The sequence below is a fragment of the Bufo bufo genome, chromosome 3, assembly GCF_905171765.1.
Source record: "Bufo bufo chromosome 3, aBufBuf1.1, whole genome shotgun sequence".
In the NCBI taxonomy this organism is placed as follows: Eukaryota; Metazoa; Chordata; class Amphibia; order Anura; family Bufonidae; genus Bufo; species Bufo bufo.
The window spans coordinates 69,041,661-69,058,165 of NC_053391.1; the positions used below are offsets into that span (position 1 = coordinate 69,041,661).

At 39.1% G+C, this 16,505-nt stretch overlaps 1 protein-coding gene across 5 annotated transcripts in view; it reads right to left on the reverse strand.

Moving 5' to 3' along the window:
- Positions 1-1,561: 1,561 nt before the first annotated feature.
- ROBO1 (roundabout guidance receptor 1) overlaps positions 1,562-16,505 on the reverse strand; it is a 345,972-nt gene continuing 331,028 nt past the window's right edge. For all 5 annotated transcript variants that reach the window (XM_040423239.1, XM_040423237.1, XM_040423238.1 and 2 more), the window contains 5 exons: positions 16,034-16,443; positions 12,720-12,863; positions 4,408-4,704; positions 3,530-3,723; positions 1,562-2,435 (listed from right to left, as the gene is read on the reverse strand). In XM_040423239.1, coding sequence (XP_040279173.1) covers positions 2,421-2,435; positions 3,530-3,723; positions 4,408-4,704; positions 12,720-12,863; positions 16,034-16,443 — 1,060 coding nt within the window. In that variant the 3' untranslated portion in view covers positions 1,562-2,420. The remainder of the gene's footprint in view (positions 2,436-3,529; positions 3,724-4,407; positions 4,705-12,719; positions 12,864-16,033; positions 16,444-16,505) is intronic.

Here is a 16,505-nt window from a genome sequence, read left to right on the forward strand (position 1 = left end):
GAACTGACCTCAGTGGTGTTGGTAGGTCACTGCTACAGTTGGTCATTGGCTGCAATAGTCAGATGGTCTGTGTGGTAACATCACTGCTGGATGCCAGCATACAGAGACTCCCAGGAGACCCAGTAAGCACTGGAATTGGAGCAGAGGTATTACCTTCTTGTAGTTTCATTTTTTTTCTTATTTAACTTAACCTTTTTGTATTTTTGTATTTGAACTCCCAACCCCTTCTACATTAGAGACAAGGACCTTATCCACCCAGCTATAAAGCTGGATGCTAAACTGTGTCAGAAAAACCTCATATAATTTTCTGATGCTTCTGATATATATATATATATATATATATATATATATATATATATGTATATATATATATATATATATATATATCTCTATGTATAATATGTGGGAAACTACTAATGATGTTTTTAGCCATAATATATTTACATATATTATAAATATATAATAATATATGTAAATATAGTATGGCTAAATACATTATATATATATATATATATATATATATATATATATATATATATATAAAAATAAATGTTTCTGCCAGGATTCGAACTCCCAACCTTGTACATTAGAGGCAAGGACATTAACCACTACACTATAGAGCTACATGTTAACCGGCACAGAAATATTAAATAAGTATTCTGCTGAATAGGAATACTCACTACATCAGAAACTTCTATAAGTTTTTTTTGACACAGCTTAGCATTCAGCTTTATAGATGAGTGGATAAGGACCTTGCCTCTAATGTACAAGGGGGTTGGGAGTTCAAATCCTGGCAGAAACTTTTCAGAAATAGATGCTAAATTACATTTAAATACACAGATTCGAGCATCGCGCTCGAGCACACGCAGTGTTTGGCCGAACTCTGAGATGTGCCGAGCATAGCGATGTTTACTCATATTTTGAAAGGTGTAATTTGTTGAAATCCAGCACAGACCTATTCACCATCAGTGACAAAATTAACTTGTGGTTACTTTACTAAAGCCCTTGTACTACTTAGATGCTACTTTTTTTTTAACAGCCAAGTCAGAATACAGTGTATTAAGTGCCCCTATATGGTACAAATAGGCAGAAGATGTGCAATAGGAATTTTAGAGAAAAATAATTCTAGGTTTCCCTCAGGCAGTTATGATTGAAAACATGACACAGCTTAAAGTTTGAGACATAGATAAACCCAAAATCCGTTTCATCCTGGTAACGTTTGAAACGGCCCAACAATAAATTCCGGCATTAACAAAAACCCATAAAAAAATAATAATAATAATAATAATAATGATTTTTCAACAGTTTTCAATAAGACAAAAAAAGGTTAATAGTTGCAATGGTTTAAAAATAAAGTTTAGTGATTGTGCTTTTAAAACCAACAAAACAGTGCATTACAAAATAACCATATCAAACCAAATCTCCTGAAGTGGCACTTTTTTTTTTTTTTTAAATGGATTGACTCTGTAAAGACGTGTCAATCAATAATAACCAAATATCACTAGCAGTTTCTTACTCGGTGTTTATTACAAATGTTACACTTTTCGTTTTTTTTTCTTCTTTTTTTTCCTACAAATGTTGTTGAATGGAAAAATAAATGATTTTTTTTCTGTAAGATTTTATTTTTATGTATCCCAAGACCACCAGTTATTTTGCTGGCATGACTTCCACATAATCAATAGGATGTAATACCAAAGATACTTTTAATGATGGACATGGGGGGGGGGGGGAAGTACCACAGGAACATATGAAAAAAAAAAAGTACATATTTACAATGAAATCACCTCCATACAGTTTTTTTTTATATCTAGATGGATGAAGGTCAATACTGCTGAACAGTAATTTCAAGTCTACAATGAAAGCATCCTTGGTTAAATGCATTTTCACTTGATGCGCCCCAATGCTGAGTCGCGAAAATGATTGACATTTGTGCATGGTTTTCCATTGTCTGAACAGTTGTTTTAAACTACAGTTGGACGTCGGTGCTTTGGTGGTTCAGAAGCAACGCTCTGCGCCACTTCATCATAGGGTTTCATAGGCAACGGATGTGAGCGGCTTGATAGGCAACAAGCTTTAGATTCCAGTCTTGGCACCTTCTGCTGGCTGTTTTTTTTTTTAAAGCAGCATTCTTGGCCAATACCCCTTGGGACACGATAAAAGCCATTTTGGCTGAGCGGTAAGAAGATGCCAGGGGTAAGTGCTGCTTGTTGGGGTAGAGGTAAATGTCAAGGTGGTCTTATACAAAGAGAGTGTAAACAAATGAAGCAAAAATGTGTTCAGCCTTTATCATGGGTATAAAATGAAAGAGCATGTATAATCTGATTGCACTGAACAGCATCTCTGGCATAACGTCATTCGTCTTGAGGCATCTTGAAGGATTTACTATCTGATAGCATTTCCATCATCTCCATCTTTTGCCTTCAACTTTCCGTTTCCTGAAAAACAGAAAAAAATATTTTAAAAAAAATTACACAAATGGTCTGAATGTATATTTCTCTCCAGCCAATGTTCTCTATCAATTTCCCATGAGTCTTTTTAATGCCCGTGCAAAAACAACATAATTCAATTCCCATGGATACTCGATTCATTTTTGTAATGAAGCAAAAACGATAAGATCTCTGTTTGCATGGTATGATTTATGAAGTTAAGCTGCGGTTTCTGTTATGCCTACAATTAAGAACAGTGGGAGAAACGTTTAAAAGCAGGAAATTAAATTGCACAAGTCTAAAGACATTATTTGAAAGAGACGCTAGCTGTTCTTTCTGTTGCGTTCACGGTGGCGGCAACCGAAGATGTGATCTGAAATCACTGTAGTGGTCTTAATCAGCGATAATCTATCATTTAAGCTAAACCATACGGACTGATACAAGATGAGGAAGGAATCCGCTTTGGGCAAGTTTTTATCTCTAATACAAAAAAAAAAGAGTTTCTGACCATCTACTGACAATCATTGTATCATATTAAAACATCTATTTAAATGAGTTCACTTGGGGTCACACAAAGCAAAACATTTTTTATGTAATTACTTCAAAGTTTCATAAAACTGCAACTGTGAGAACATAATTTCAAGTGATCATATATTAGAGTAGGCACAGTTACAGTTGGCACCAGCAAATGCTGTTCTACATTTCACTGTTAAATTTCCAAATTTGTCCTTTTACTAACAATGTGTCATGTCTATGTAGAGCATTTATCAACTCATCTACCTCCCTTCCCGATTGTCCTCTTGACCTATCAAAGACAAAAGGATCATATATAACCATGGCTACCACCAGGACTAACTAATGTTATTGATAATACACGAAGCCATGAATTTCTGTACAAGAAAATTATAGCATGGAGTGGAAGTTCCTGCTATGTCCAATGATGCCAAATATTTGAAGAGTGTCTCATTTAGCATTTTCTAATGGTTCAGAAACACAAATATCTGAAACCCAAAAGCCGTAAGTAGAACAATTTTTAAGTTATGCGTTTCTTTAAATTTAGACATGTTTGTGCTAATTACAGTCTAGGGTCTAGAGTAACTTACCTCAATTTCATCTTCATCAAAGGTTCTTTCATATGTCCCTAAGAGCTGCATTTCTGCTGCATTCCTACGTCCTGCTGCCTGATCTGTTCTCCGTCTTCCACCAGATCCCCTTGAAGACATCGAACTGGAGGAGCTGGGATCTCTAGGGGGATTTGAACTAGGGAATGTTGGCTTACAATACGGTAAGATGTCCTCTGCAAAAAACATAAATTAAGCAAAACATTCAGAAGAAATGTCAAGACTGAGGATATGATATAATGGCAATAAAAATATCAGTACTTGTCACAAGCAGATTACAGTTATAATTAGAGATAAGCGAAGTTTTGGGAAATTCGATTTAGCTGATTTGGCGAATTTTACAAAAAAAATTTGCTTTGTGACGAATTACTTGGTCACAAAGCTCATTTCTTTGTAAGCAGTGGTGCAATAACAGGGAGCGAAGATTGCAAATCCCCTCACCCCCCGTCATTGTACCCCTCAGATGCAGTGCTCATAGATGATCGAGGCATCTGATATACATAACACAGTGTAAAATTATTTTTAAAAAATTATACTTACCTGATCCATTTGCTCGCAACGGATCAGTCGCCTCCATCTTGCTTGAAGATCTGGCACAAAATCTGGCACGGCCTGAGATGTCATACATCACCGCGCATGGGATTTCAGCCGAGATCTTCAAGCAAGATGGCAGCAGCCGGCCTATCACAAGTAAATGGAGCAGGTATGTTTTTTTTTTGTTTTTTTTTGCAGTATTTCAGGTTAAATCGATTCGCTACCACGAAGCACAATTTATTCTGATTGCAGTGAGGTAACCGGATTGGTCCCTACAACTGATAGTTTTTTTTGTTTTTTTATCCCTCATACTGTCTATACAATACCTTGTGTTTTTGTTGATGTGCCATCTCTTTTGGATGGCTTTGCTCTTTTCATCTTTCCATCTAAGTGATCTACAGATTCCCTCCTCTCTCCTGAATTTGTCCGGACCTCTGCATGCTGTCTGCCATCCCCTCCATCTCTTCCTCTGTAGTTGACCCCTTTTCTCTCTGCCAGTCTATCTAATCTTTGATCGGCAGTTGTATACTTTTGTGGCATGCCAGAACGCATGTCTAGTTGTGCTTTGGATGGTCCAGTTGGGGATTTAATTGCGGGAGGTGGCAATGGTGGAGGTGGTAAATCTGTAGAGAAATAATGAGAATACTTAGTAATATGAATGAATGATAAATATGTATATGGGCTATGTAAACAATACCTATTGTATTCAGTGCACATTTCTATAGAAACCCATACATGGTAAATTGACTTTGCATGTAGAATTAGCAGTTAAACCATTAACATCAACTTTTCTATGGTTTCCTGAAAGGGATACAGTCATCAGAAAGAGTTATTTTTTAACTCAATGGGGGAGAATTATCAAACTGGTGTAAAGGAAAACTGGCTTAGCTGCCCATTGCAACCAGATTCCACCTTTCATTTTTCACAGCATCTTTAGAAAATCAAAGGTGGAATCTGATTGGTTGCAACTAAGCACATTTTTCTTTACATTAGTTTTACCCAATATTCATAGATAACAAATTTAGGAATTTTTGTCCGTTTTTATATTTCATTTCAGCAGTACTATACCATTGAAAATGAAATACAAATCCGTTTTGCAGCAGTTAGCATAGAGCTGCAGTATAAGAAAGATGATGATCTGTTAGCATAATAGTAGATTAGTAAAACTAGGATAACAGTACAACAGCTCTATTGATGATTAAGATGCCCACAGAAAAGTACTGCACTTATTAGTGTAATGTGTGATGCTCTAATTGAGTCATGCATCCCCCTTCCCTCTCTGGTCGGAGTAAATGGTCCGAATGAGAAAGTCAAGTGAAAATGTTTTCAATGCTAAAAGTCCAAACAAAGGAGAAAGTTAAAGAACCAGGCTAGCAGGTAGAATACATGGAGTGACTTAAAGGGGTTGTGTCATTAACTACTTTTCACGTTTACATTTACTTTCACTTACTCTAGCTCCTATTTCTTCTTGGATTCTTTTTTTTTTTTTATTTACCTCATTTGCAGTTTTCTATTTTCCCCCATGTTTGAATATTACTTCCTGGTTTGTCATGTGTCTGCTGTCCCATCATGCCTTGGGGCACTGGAAGGTGTCCTGAGTCCTGAGATCAATAGGACATGTGACACTAACCACACCCCTTGTTCTTACCAATGACGAGTGTGTGTCTTACATTGCAAGGCTCCAATACAAGATGTTACCCTACAGCAGTGATGGCTAACCTTGGCACTCCAGCTGTGGTGAAACTACGACTCCCAGCATGCTCCATTTATTTCTACCGAGTTCTGAGAGCAGCCAAGCAAGGGGGGCATCTTGGGAGTCGTAGTTTTACCACAGCTGGAGTGCCAAGGTTAGCTATCACTGCCCTACAGCAACTGACTATCAAAACAGATTTGCCACAGGAAGCAGTGGTAGAATAACTTTAGAATAAGGCAGATAAATAGTGATATTTGGGGAAAGTGATATAATAACGATATCTGTTGGGCGGGATCCATTTATACTAGTGGCACAACCCCTTTAAAAAAAAATTATATCCTGAAAACCATCAACATTTTTTTTATTTTTTTTATTTCCATAGAATATTCACATACAGACTGTTAGTATGTGATAAAAAAAATATGTTGATGGTAGTGTCCCTTTAAAGCAAAAGTGTAGGGGTGGTCTTAAGATCATATAAACATCACTACCTTTAAGGCTACTTTCACACTTGCGGTAGCCTTTTCCGTCATGCTGTTCCGGAGGGGGAACAGCCTGCCGGAAAAGGCTACCGCAAGTGTGAAAGTAGCCTTAGTTGGGGTACTGTATAGTCTTTATAGCGTGTTGCTTTAGGGCATGTTAGGCTAGTTTCACACTAGCATTAGACATTTCCGGCAGGCCATTCCGGAGGGAGCAGCCGGCGGGAGATGTCTGGATCCGGCACTGCCGGACGTTACCCGACACCCGCCGGCCCCATTTACTATAATGGGGACCAGTGGAAATCTGGCTGCTACCCGGAAAGCATGCCCAGAATCTCTGCCAGTCCCCATTATAGTGAATGGGGCCAGGCGGCGATGCTGAAATACAGAGATATCCGGCAAGCTGCCGGATCTAAAAGCGCTAGTGTGAAATGATCTTTAAGGGCTGTACTCACAACATCTAGGAGAGCCACAGGTTGGACACTATTGCCCAAACATAACATTATGGTCACTCTCTTACAAATGGTCCAGTAATAACCTGGTAAGCTCCAGGGAGGTAGAATTTCCCATTGTCACATAGCAACTACAATATAGACTGCTGTTATTATTGTTCCCTTAAACTTGTAAGATGCTCAATGCATCATTATATTACATGGTCACATCTCATCATGTCCATATCAACTACTTAAGCTCAGCTTTTCCTGCTCTATAACATGGTAGTGTCAGACTGTATTGCATTTTGTGGTGACAGGTCCTCTTTAAAGTTTAACCATTACTGCAGGTGATTGAGAAAGATCAGGTGGTCTGGTTGTCTAGCTAGTCAACAACTGCAATAGACATTCCTTCAAACCTCCTACTCATTAAAGTTACCCTTTATGGCCCATTTACATGGGCTGATGCACAGGCAATCACTGGGAACAAACCACTCCTGATAACTGTATGATCGCTGAGAAGGGGTTTACACAGAGTGATGGTCTTATGTGTCTTGCATAAAAGTTGACTACTGAATGAGCATCTCATTGGTGGTCAGTGGCAAACATCCGTACAATCACATATTTCCAATAATAGCCCTGATCAGCCTATGTACAAGGACCATTAAGTAGGGATGAGAACATTTATTGTAAATGAATAAAGTTATTTATGAATTTCCCCCAAAAATTGGATTCTACTGCAACTTTTGTGATTCATTTTGGAAAAATCCGTTAAAATGGAGGCCATCATTTTACAGGTCAGAAACCATGTTTTTTTTTATTTAAAAATTTATTTGTACAGCAAAAAAGAAAAACTAAATTTTGTGCAAAGAAATTTCAAGAAACTTGCTCATTTCAACCTTTTAGGACTCATCATTTATGTCTCCAACTGTGACTTCTACCAATATGACATCCTATTTGTATAAAAACTGGCCTTGAGATATGGGACCTAAGCACAGCTCTTTGTTATACTGAGACAAGCTTTTAGTTTTCTGCTTTTTTTTTATCATTTTGATGGAGTGCATTTCTTTTCTTAAGGTACACAGCAAGCTCCTGTTACTAAGTTATCCCGGCCGCAATAACCTTGAGAAATCAGATAAATTTCCAACATCTCAGCCCTACTGACAGTCCCAATCTGGTGAGGAGCCGCACTGTCCAGGTGTACTGTCATGTCTCTGTTAAATGTAGTCTAATCTCAAATACATGGTCTCTATATACTCAGGGTAAAGTACTGATAATACCGGTCAATGACTCCTTCCAAAATGACTTGCGCTCATCATGCTGGGCACTTTGTCATCTTTTTTTGGTATTGTTTTTTTGTCCATCAAGTGTCTAAGTCTCTCAAAGAGAGAAAAACACAAAAAAACTGCTTGTGTAGCCACTGATACGGATCTATAATATTAAGCTTTCATATGATAATGGAAAATGATGCCCCTCTTTGAAAAATTGCTGACTGGTAATGAAATTCCTAATCAGATTGTTGTTGCTAAGAGGCAAGCGGCGAGGCGAGATGCAGGAGACGCGCTTCCCCTTCAGCAGATTTACTAAGGCTGACAAGATGACAAAAAATAGGAAAATGTACCAAACATAAATTTCCAGTCGAGCTGCCTCATTGCTCTTATTTTGAAGGGGAGAAGAGGCAGAAATGTAGAGGTTTAATAAAAACTAGGTGCGCCACCTGAGGCGGTTTCATTAAGGGCTTTCTTCTTCAAACATTAGCCTACTGTTTGCATTTCCTCCAATGCCCTTTTGGGAATACAAGAATTACCTTTTCAGCCGAGGTCGATATTGTGTGTGAAGGCATGAAGAGAGATGATTAGAGGCTGCAAGTTTATTTGCACAAAATTTTCTTGAAACAACACTTTAGATGTGAGGCTGGATCTCATTATGTCAAGTGAAATCTTGACCTGCACCATATACGTTGGATTGGACTAAAGGATTCTACATCTTTCAGAGCGGAGCAGCAAGTGACGGTGTAGCAGGGCTGGCTTTGGTACAAATTATGACTTTCATCCGATACTTGAATGACAAATTCAGCCCTGCTACAGCATTTATGCCATTATTATTCAATAGGACATGACAGAGCCGCATTTATCGCATCAAGATGCAAAAGCAGTAGGCTACAGTAAGCAGATTATCTCCAGTAATAAAGGTTTCAATAAACCCATGGCATTTTTTCAGCTTTTTTTTTTTTCTCAAAATGTCATGTGTACAACTATTTCTATTCAAATGTGCCATTTTATCTGTTTGGCTATAAATATTAAATCGACTTGTAGGAGGGTTTGTATCGCAGCTGTAGATCAGGAAATTAACATGGTGAAAAATAAGGGATGTTTCCATAAACGGAAGAAAACCTAAGAAAAAATGATTTGCTAAAATTAGAATTGCTAAAAAAAAAGTACAGTATGTTATATGGCCTCATGAGCTCCTTATATTTCAAAATATTATGTTTCTTAAGAATGACATTGATTTCTTATAATACAGGTGAGTCCTAATGGCTTTACTAATGGCATCACATTCAGCTCTGGGGGCCTTTTCTGCAGATCCCCCCCCCAGAATAGCTGGACTTGTGGTGGGAATCATACTTACCTGATCTCCACTGCTCCATCATTCCCCCTCGGGCGCTTCAGTTCTTGGGTCTTCCAGCATTAACATCTGGTTTGATCAAAGTCATGTGGCCACTGCAGCCAATGGATGGCCACAGCGGTGACGTGTCATCCGTGCATCGTGTCATTGAGTCACGTGACACGTCACCGTTTTGGCATGTTATTGGCTGCAGTGGCCATGTGATCCATGTCAAACCGGATGTTGATGTGGGGAGACCCAACACCTGTGGCACCCAAAGGAGAGTGACAGAGCCGGAACCCAGCAGTGGGGATCAGGTAAGAATGAGTCCTACTGTGGGTTCAGCTAAGTTGTGGGGTCTGCAGGAAAGGTCCCCAGGGATAAACAACCCCTTTAAGGAACTACTGTATATATTCAATTGTACATTACTCACCTGTTAATTACAAATAATTGAATAATCCAGTTGCCAAGAAAAGGAAGTTCCTTTAGGCTAAAGGGTATGTACACTTATTGTATGTCACATTTATTACTGCTACAGTGCATATCATATAAAAATATGCAAATATCCATAATTAAAAATCAATGGTTTTGGTCTATAGCTCCTATGTAGGCCTAGGTGTTTATGTTCCCAGACTACAAAGAAGCCATATGTAGTCTAATCATGTATCATGTGTTACTCCGCTCTCTTTTCTACCAATTTCTGTCATTCGACAGCCGAGGAAGATGGAGGAAATTAACACAACTGTAAGATCCGATCACACAAGGCATTATCGCTAATCGCAGACATTAGCCCCGGGTGTCCGCTGTGTAAAACAGCAGAAACCCGGTGGCTATGGTGCCTGATCCGCTCTGGAGCTGGCACCTTTTTAAAGTGCTGACATCTGCCGTATATATATGGCAGATGTCGCAAATGCGTTAAAGTAATCTCAAAACAAATATATTTGTTTCAGCTCAGCAAATGGAATATTTCCAAATAATTTCCTTTAGATTCCGGAATCAATAGAAGGGATATTAAGTGTCAGCAACTAAAGTGCATTGATTGCCAATAAGAGCCCTTTTGAAACTATTGTGGCTCATAGAAGCCGTCCATCATTTGCAAAATTAAAATAATTCATCATTATGTAATCCATAGATAGATTTTTTTTATAATGTATGCATTCTAAAGCTGGCATCAATACTAGATAATGGACTCATTTCTCCAGTAAGGATATAAGCATAATCCACAGGCAATTCTCATAACTGTCCCATTGCACAGTTTTCTAGTGAATATCTTCAACAGCATGAATAATAGAATAAATAAGAGAGCTTAATGCCTCCCACTTCATCTGGAAGGAATGAGGTGTTTTTGATAAGAATATAATAATGGTACACCAATAAAGGCAATTCTAATCCAGTCCATCTTCTACTATTATTACCACAACCACTACTACTATTACCACAACCACTACTACTATTACCACTACATCTACTACTACTACAACTACTTTTATCACTATCATTACCACTACTATTACCACTACATCTATTACTACTACTACCAACACTACTACAACTACTTTTACCACTAGTGAATATCTTGAACAGCATGAATAATAGAATAAATAAGATGGCTTAATGCCTCCCACTTCATCTGGAAGGAATGAGGTGTTTTTGATAAGAAAACAAAATAATGGTACACCAATAAAGGCAATTCTAATCCAGTCCATTCTAATCTAGTCCATCAAGTTTGCTATAAGCAAATATAAATGGCTGTATTCCACTACTACTACCACCACTAATACTACTATCACCACTACTACTCCCATTACGACTACTACCATTACCACTACTATTACCACTACATCCTCTACTACTACTATCACCACCACTACTACCATTACCACTAGCACTACCACTACTACCACCACTAATACTACTATCACCACGACTACTACCATTACCACTACTATTACCACTACATCCTCTACTACTACTACCACCACCACTACTACCATTACCACTAGCACTACCACTACTACCACCACTAATACTACTATCACCACGACTACTACCATTACCACTACTATTACCACTACATCCTCTACTACTACTACCACCACCACTACTACCATTACCACTAGCACTACTACCACAACTACTACTACTATTACCACTACTACTACCATTACCACTACTATAACCATTACATCTACTACTACCACTACTACAACTACTTTTATCACTATCATTACCACTACTATTACCACTACATCTACTACTACTACTACTACTACAACTACTTTTACCACAACCATTACCACCACATCTACTACTATTACCACTACTACTACTACTACCATCAACACTACCACAACCGCTACTGCACAGTTTGTATGTTCTCCCTGTGTCTATAGGGTTTCCTCTGACTATGGTATTCTGGTTTCTCCCACACCCCAATAAAATAGGGTCATTTAGAACGTGTATGGTGGCCCCAGTGTGGACAGAGACTCATGTGAATAATTAGAATCTCTGTCCAGTGCTGTTTAACATATCTGCACCATGTAATTGAATAAAATGATAATGGCCCTTAAGCAAAAAGGCAAAGTAACCCCCCCCCCCCTTCCCCCTACACACACACTTCCAAACTGAACCTTTTTAGACAGACAGTTTAAGGCAATTCCTGGTGGACTTGAGTAAGTAAAGGCTTAATTGTTAATTCACACATAGTTTAAGGTAGTAAAGGGGTTCACTTTACATTCTATGATGGTGTAGAGCAGTAAAGGAGTCAATAGTAAATTCTGGTTGCTCTTGAGGGATGGGAAGGGGGGGGGGGGGGAGACATCATTTTGGTAACTTCCCAGTTTTCTTCCCTTAAAACCACCCCCCAGATATAAAGAGCTGTAACTCCACAGGGTTGTATGAAGCGGCAGTGTAAATGCTCAACCAATGCTCCATAGTAATAAATGAGAAGGAAAAGGAGACTTGGGACCCCAGTACTAGCCGTAAGTGGGGAAGAATCGGTTATAAATGTTTTAGCTCTCATTTCCTTGAATTAATTGAAGGAATTCTGTAGATCAGCATTATTTCTGGTAAGGTTTACACGCAAACAAATCATGATCCCTATATGCTAAAAACGTGTGTGTCTTACATTGGAAAATGCCTGGGAGAAGCAGAAATAAGGTGCTACACCTTTCCTTTATGATATCACTACTAATATAAGAGAAAGACTTATTTAGTCTCAAGAGCGTAATACTGCAAAGTGGTGCCACACACTGACAGCTTAAAATGATTCATTAACATCATAAAAAGTTCGAAGAGACATTAAAAATAAATTAGACCTCAAAAAACAAGAAACTTGGAAAAAAAGGAGAACGGTTACAATCATGCCATATGCATTGAAATGACAGAAGTGTAATAAAAGCCTAATTGTCTTGTATTTAAATGAGTCTCACCATCTGTGTAGACATCTTTCCGTAAATGTCCTTGCTGGTGTTTCTGTCTTTTGGCTGGGCGGCTTTTCTGCATGATGGCAGCGCTCATGCTACTATCCGTCGACACCGGGCTTGTAGGTCTGGGACAGTGGAAATGTCTTCGTCCTAAGGAATGAGAACATGAACCTGTAAGTACGGTAACTGTTATGCTGCATATTCAGCTATGACTGCAAGGATTCTGCCAAAGCCATGGAGCACTAGGATCAAATACAGTGTGGCTTATCACTTACTTATTATATTTTATTGTAAAATATTATTCTCTCGCCTAAGTCAGCTTCTTCAATGACCACAGATGGTCCCCAACCCTTCAGTTCCGACTCCACCACACACTCTTCTCTACACACTTCTATCACCTTTTTAGGTACTACAGATACTTTAATATACATAGAATTTCCCATTTTCCATGCAGTATTGTAGAGAAATGACTGTGTACTGTTATACCCTCATTCAAATTTACAATGCAGTCTCTACCAACTACAACATATATGAAATATATAGCTATATTTTCTTAAGAGTCCAGTGGGCGGTCCTATAAGTGATAGACAGCTACCTCTAAATGCATGCTCCCACAGAGGAAGCTGTCAATCACTGATTAGGAAAGCCCACTGGACTCCTAAGCATAGAATGAGCAGAAATTTTGATTAATACATTTCAACTTATACTGAATCTTGTCCCATAAATCGATATATATCAATCTGCTCAGCTTCTCCTGCTCTATATCATGATACCTGAAGACAACACATGTGAACGGATTGCTGTAAAGGGAGTTTCTGACAGTAAAATATTGATGACCTATCCTCAGGACAGGTTATCAATGTCAGCCTGGCGGCCTCTTTCTAGACCTGTGACATCACCTTCATCAGTCACATGGGCCTGGGCTGCAATACCAAGCACAGCCACTATGTACGGCACTGTGCTTGATGTGAGTGAGGAGGACGCAGCACTAGTCCAAGTCAAACCCCCACTGATCTGATATGGATGAGATATCCTAAGGATAGATCACTGGTATTGTAATCCCTGAAAACGCCTTTATGTGTTCTTGTGTTACCATGGCATCCATAGTACATTATAGTACAACTAGGGTTGTTTCGATACCAAAATTTTTATTTGGTTTCGATACCATAAAAAAATATTGCGATACTCGATACCACCGAAAAAAAAGAAAATGCCAAAAAAAGCCACGTGCATTCCGCATTTTATGGAACATCCGGCCCATAATCGAACAGTCCTTTTCTATTTTTTGGGAGGACAAGGTGACTAAAAAAAAATGGGGAATTGCGCGGTTTTTCTTTTGAATTTTTTCTTTTACGGCGTTCACCGCATATGAGATTTTAAAAATATTTTAATAGTTTGGACTTTTCAGACGTGATGATATGTAATATGTTTATTTATTTATTGTTTATAGATTTTATATGTAAAATTGGGAATGGGGGTGATTTATACTTAATATTTTGGTGTGTTTTTTTTTTTTTTTTTTACTTTTTTTTATTTATTTTTACTTTTTATTTAATAACTATTTCCCTCCTTAGGGGCTAGAACCTGGGATATTTTAATCCCTTGTCCTATTCACCCTGATAGAGCTCTGTTAAGGTGAATAGGATCTTACACAGCAGCAGGGAGCTCACCATGGCAGCCAGGGCTTTAGTATCGTCCTGGCTCCCATGGTAACCGATCGGAGCCCCGCAATTACACTGCTGGGGCTCCGATCAGAAGCTGCCACTGCCACCAATGAGGAGGAGGGGAGGGGAGCCTGTGGCCACTGCCACCAATGATTTTAATACTGGGGAGGGGGAAGAGGAGGGCACACTGCGCCACTAATGTTTTTAATACTGGGGGGGTGCACTACGCCACCAATGATAATTAACGTTTAATACAAATACAGCCGGCGGCAGTAACACATTGCCGGCACCTGACCTCTGACAGGGATCTGCGATCAGCGGCAGTGAACCTCTCAGGTGCAGCACCTGAGGGGTTAATTGCCGCGGATCACAGCGCCCTGTCAGAGGCCAGGTGCCGGCAATGTGTTTCTGCCGCCTGTATTTGTAATGTATTAAACGTTAGTCATCATTGGTGGCGCAGTGTGCCCTCCCCTCCTCTTCATCCTCATTGGTGGCAGCAGCGGCACAGGGGAGAGGGAGAGACTGCTTCCTTCTCCCCATGCTGCTGAGGGAACATGGCTGCACTGAGAGCAGCGCGATCCATGTTCTCTGATACTGGGCTGTGCAGTAGCACAGCCTAGTATCGATAAAAGGAAAAATCCCGGTATCGTATCGATACCGGGCTAAAAGTATTGATTGGGTATCGAAAACTCGATACCCGAAACAACACTAAGTACAACATTATGATATCACATATATCAAATAATATTGTATATTATTAATAATTCAGGATCTGAAACAACTAGAAAAATAAGCCAATAATTCCTAAGAAATGCTTAGTTTTAGTTAAATAACATGAACACTGAACGCCTACACAGACAAGTGTGCAGATAAGACAAAATACACACTAAGCGCTTAAAAGCAGAGATGAGAAAAGTATCGCTTAATAAATCCTATATGTATGTTTTTGACATCATTAAGTAAATTTCCTATCCTAGCTGCCAGGTACGTATATGCCTGAAGTGTCGCACGGTTTATATAGTGGGGAAATTGGTCACATTTCAAGTTATGTAAATTTAGCGACTCAGACAGACTGAAAATAACATAAAAACACATAAAAACAAATATCACCGTTAACGTTGTGTCGTGCCTGTTGTTACTCGGTAATTCAGATAAATATCTAAGTAATCCTACAAGTAATTGGGCCCTTAGGGGCCATAAACACATTTTAGGTCATTTTTTAAAACTGTCATCTAATCTATAGGTCAAACTTATTCTGTAACTAGAAAAAAAGGCAAACGTAGTGGAACACGACAAAGATGAATAATCTCTTTAGACAAATGCAAACTTCACTTTTTTGAACCACCCTCTGAAATCTTACATGAAGCCCCTTTAAAGAGAACCTGTCACCTGTGAAAATGCTGATTAATCTGCAGCATGTTTTAGAGCAGGAGGAGCTGAGCAGATTGGTATATAGTTTTATAGGAAAAGATTCAGTAAAACGTGTATTTTATTCATTTAAACTCCTGCTCATTCTGGGCTTTGACGTCCAGGAGGCGGTCCTATTCGCCTGGAGCTTACATTGCATATTCCTGGTGACAGGTTCCCTTTAATAAGCGTACAGACTTCAATTAGAGGGGCACATACTGTAGATATGTATTTCTGTATAAAACTTACCACCTGCTGCTTCTTGCATTTGGTGTCTTGCTACTTTCAGTCCTGCATATTCTGCAGCAGCTGCAACAGCCTGTGCAAAATCAGCATCTGTGAAAAACGAGCCGTCCGAAGAGCTGACACTAGACCTCCCGCTAGAGACATTGTCCTCCTCGGAGGCAGAACCCCATCCATTGATCATTGAGCCGGTGACAGAACTTTCTAGGTCTCCAACGCTAGAGGCGGGTGTTTGCCCTAAGCCGCGTAACAGAAGTCTGCGGCTTTGCATCTTTGTCACCTCCATATCCATTTCATCCCCTTCTTCTTCTGGGACATCTGTATCCATATCGGACACTATTGGTCCAGAAATGTACCCATATGTATGAGGTGGAGATATGGGTCTGGGTGGAGGAGGAGGACTTATCTGATGTCGTCTGCGGGTTAAATAAAGAGAATCTCATGTCACAGTGAGCCTAATTTTGTACTTTTAGACAAT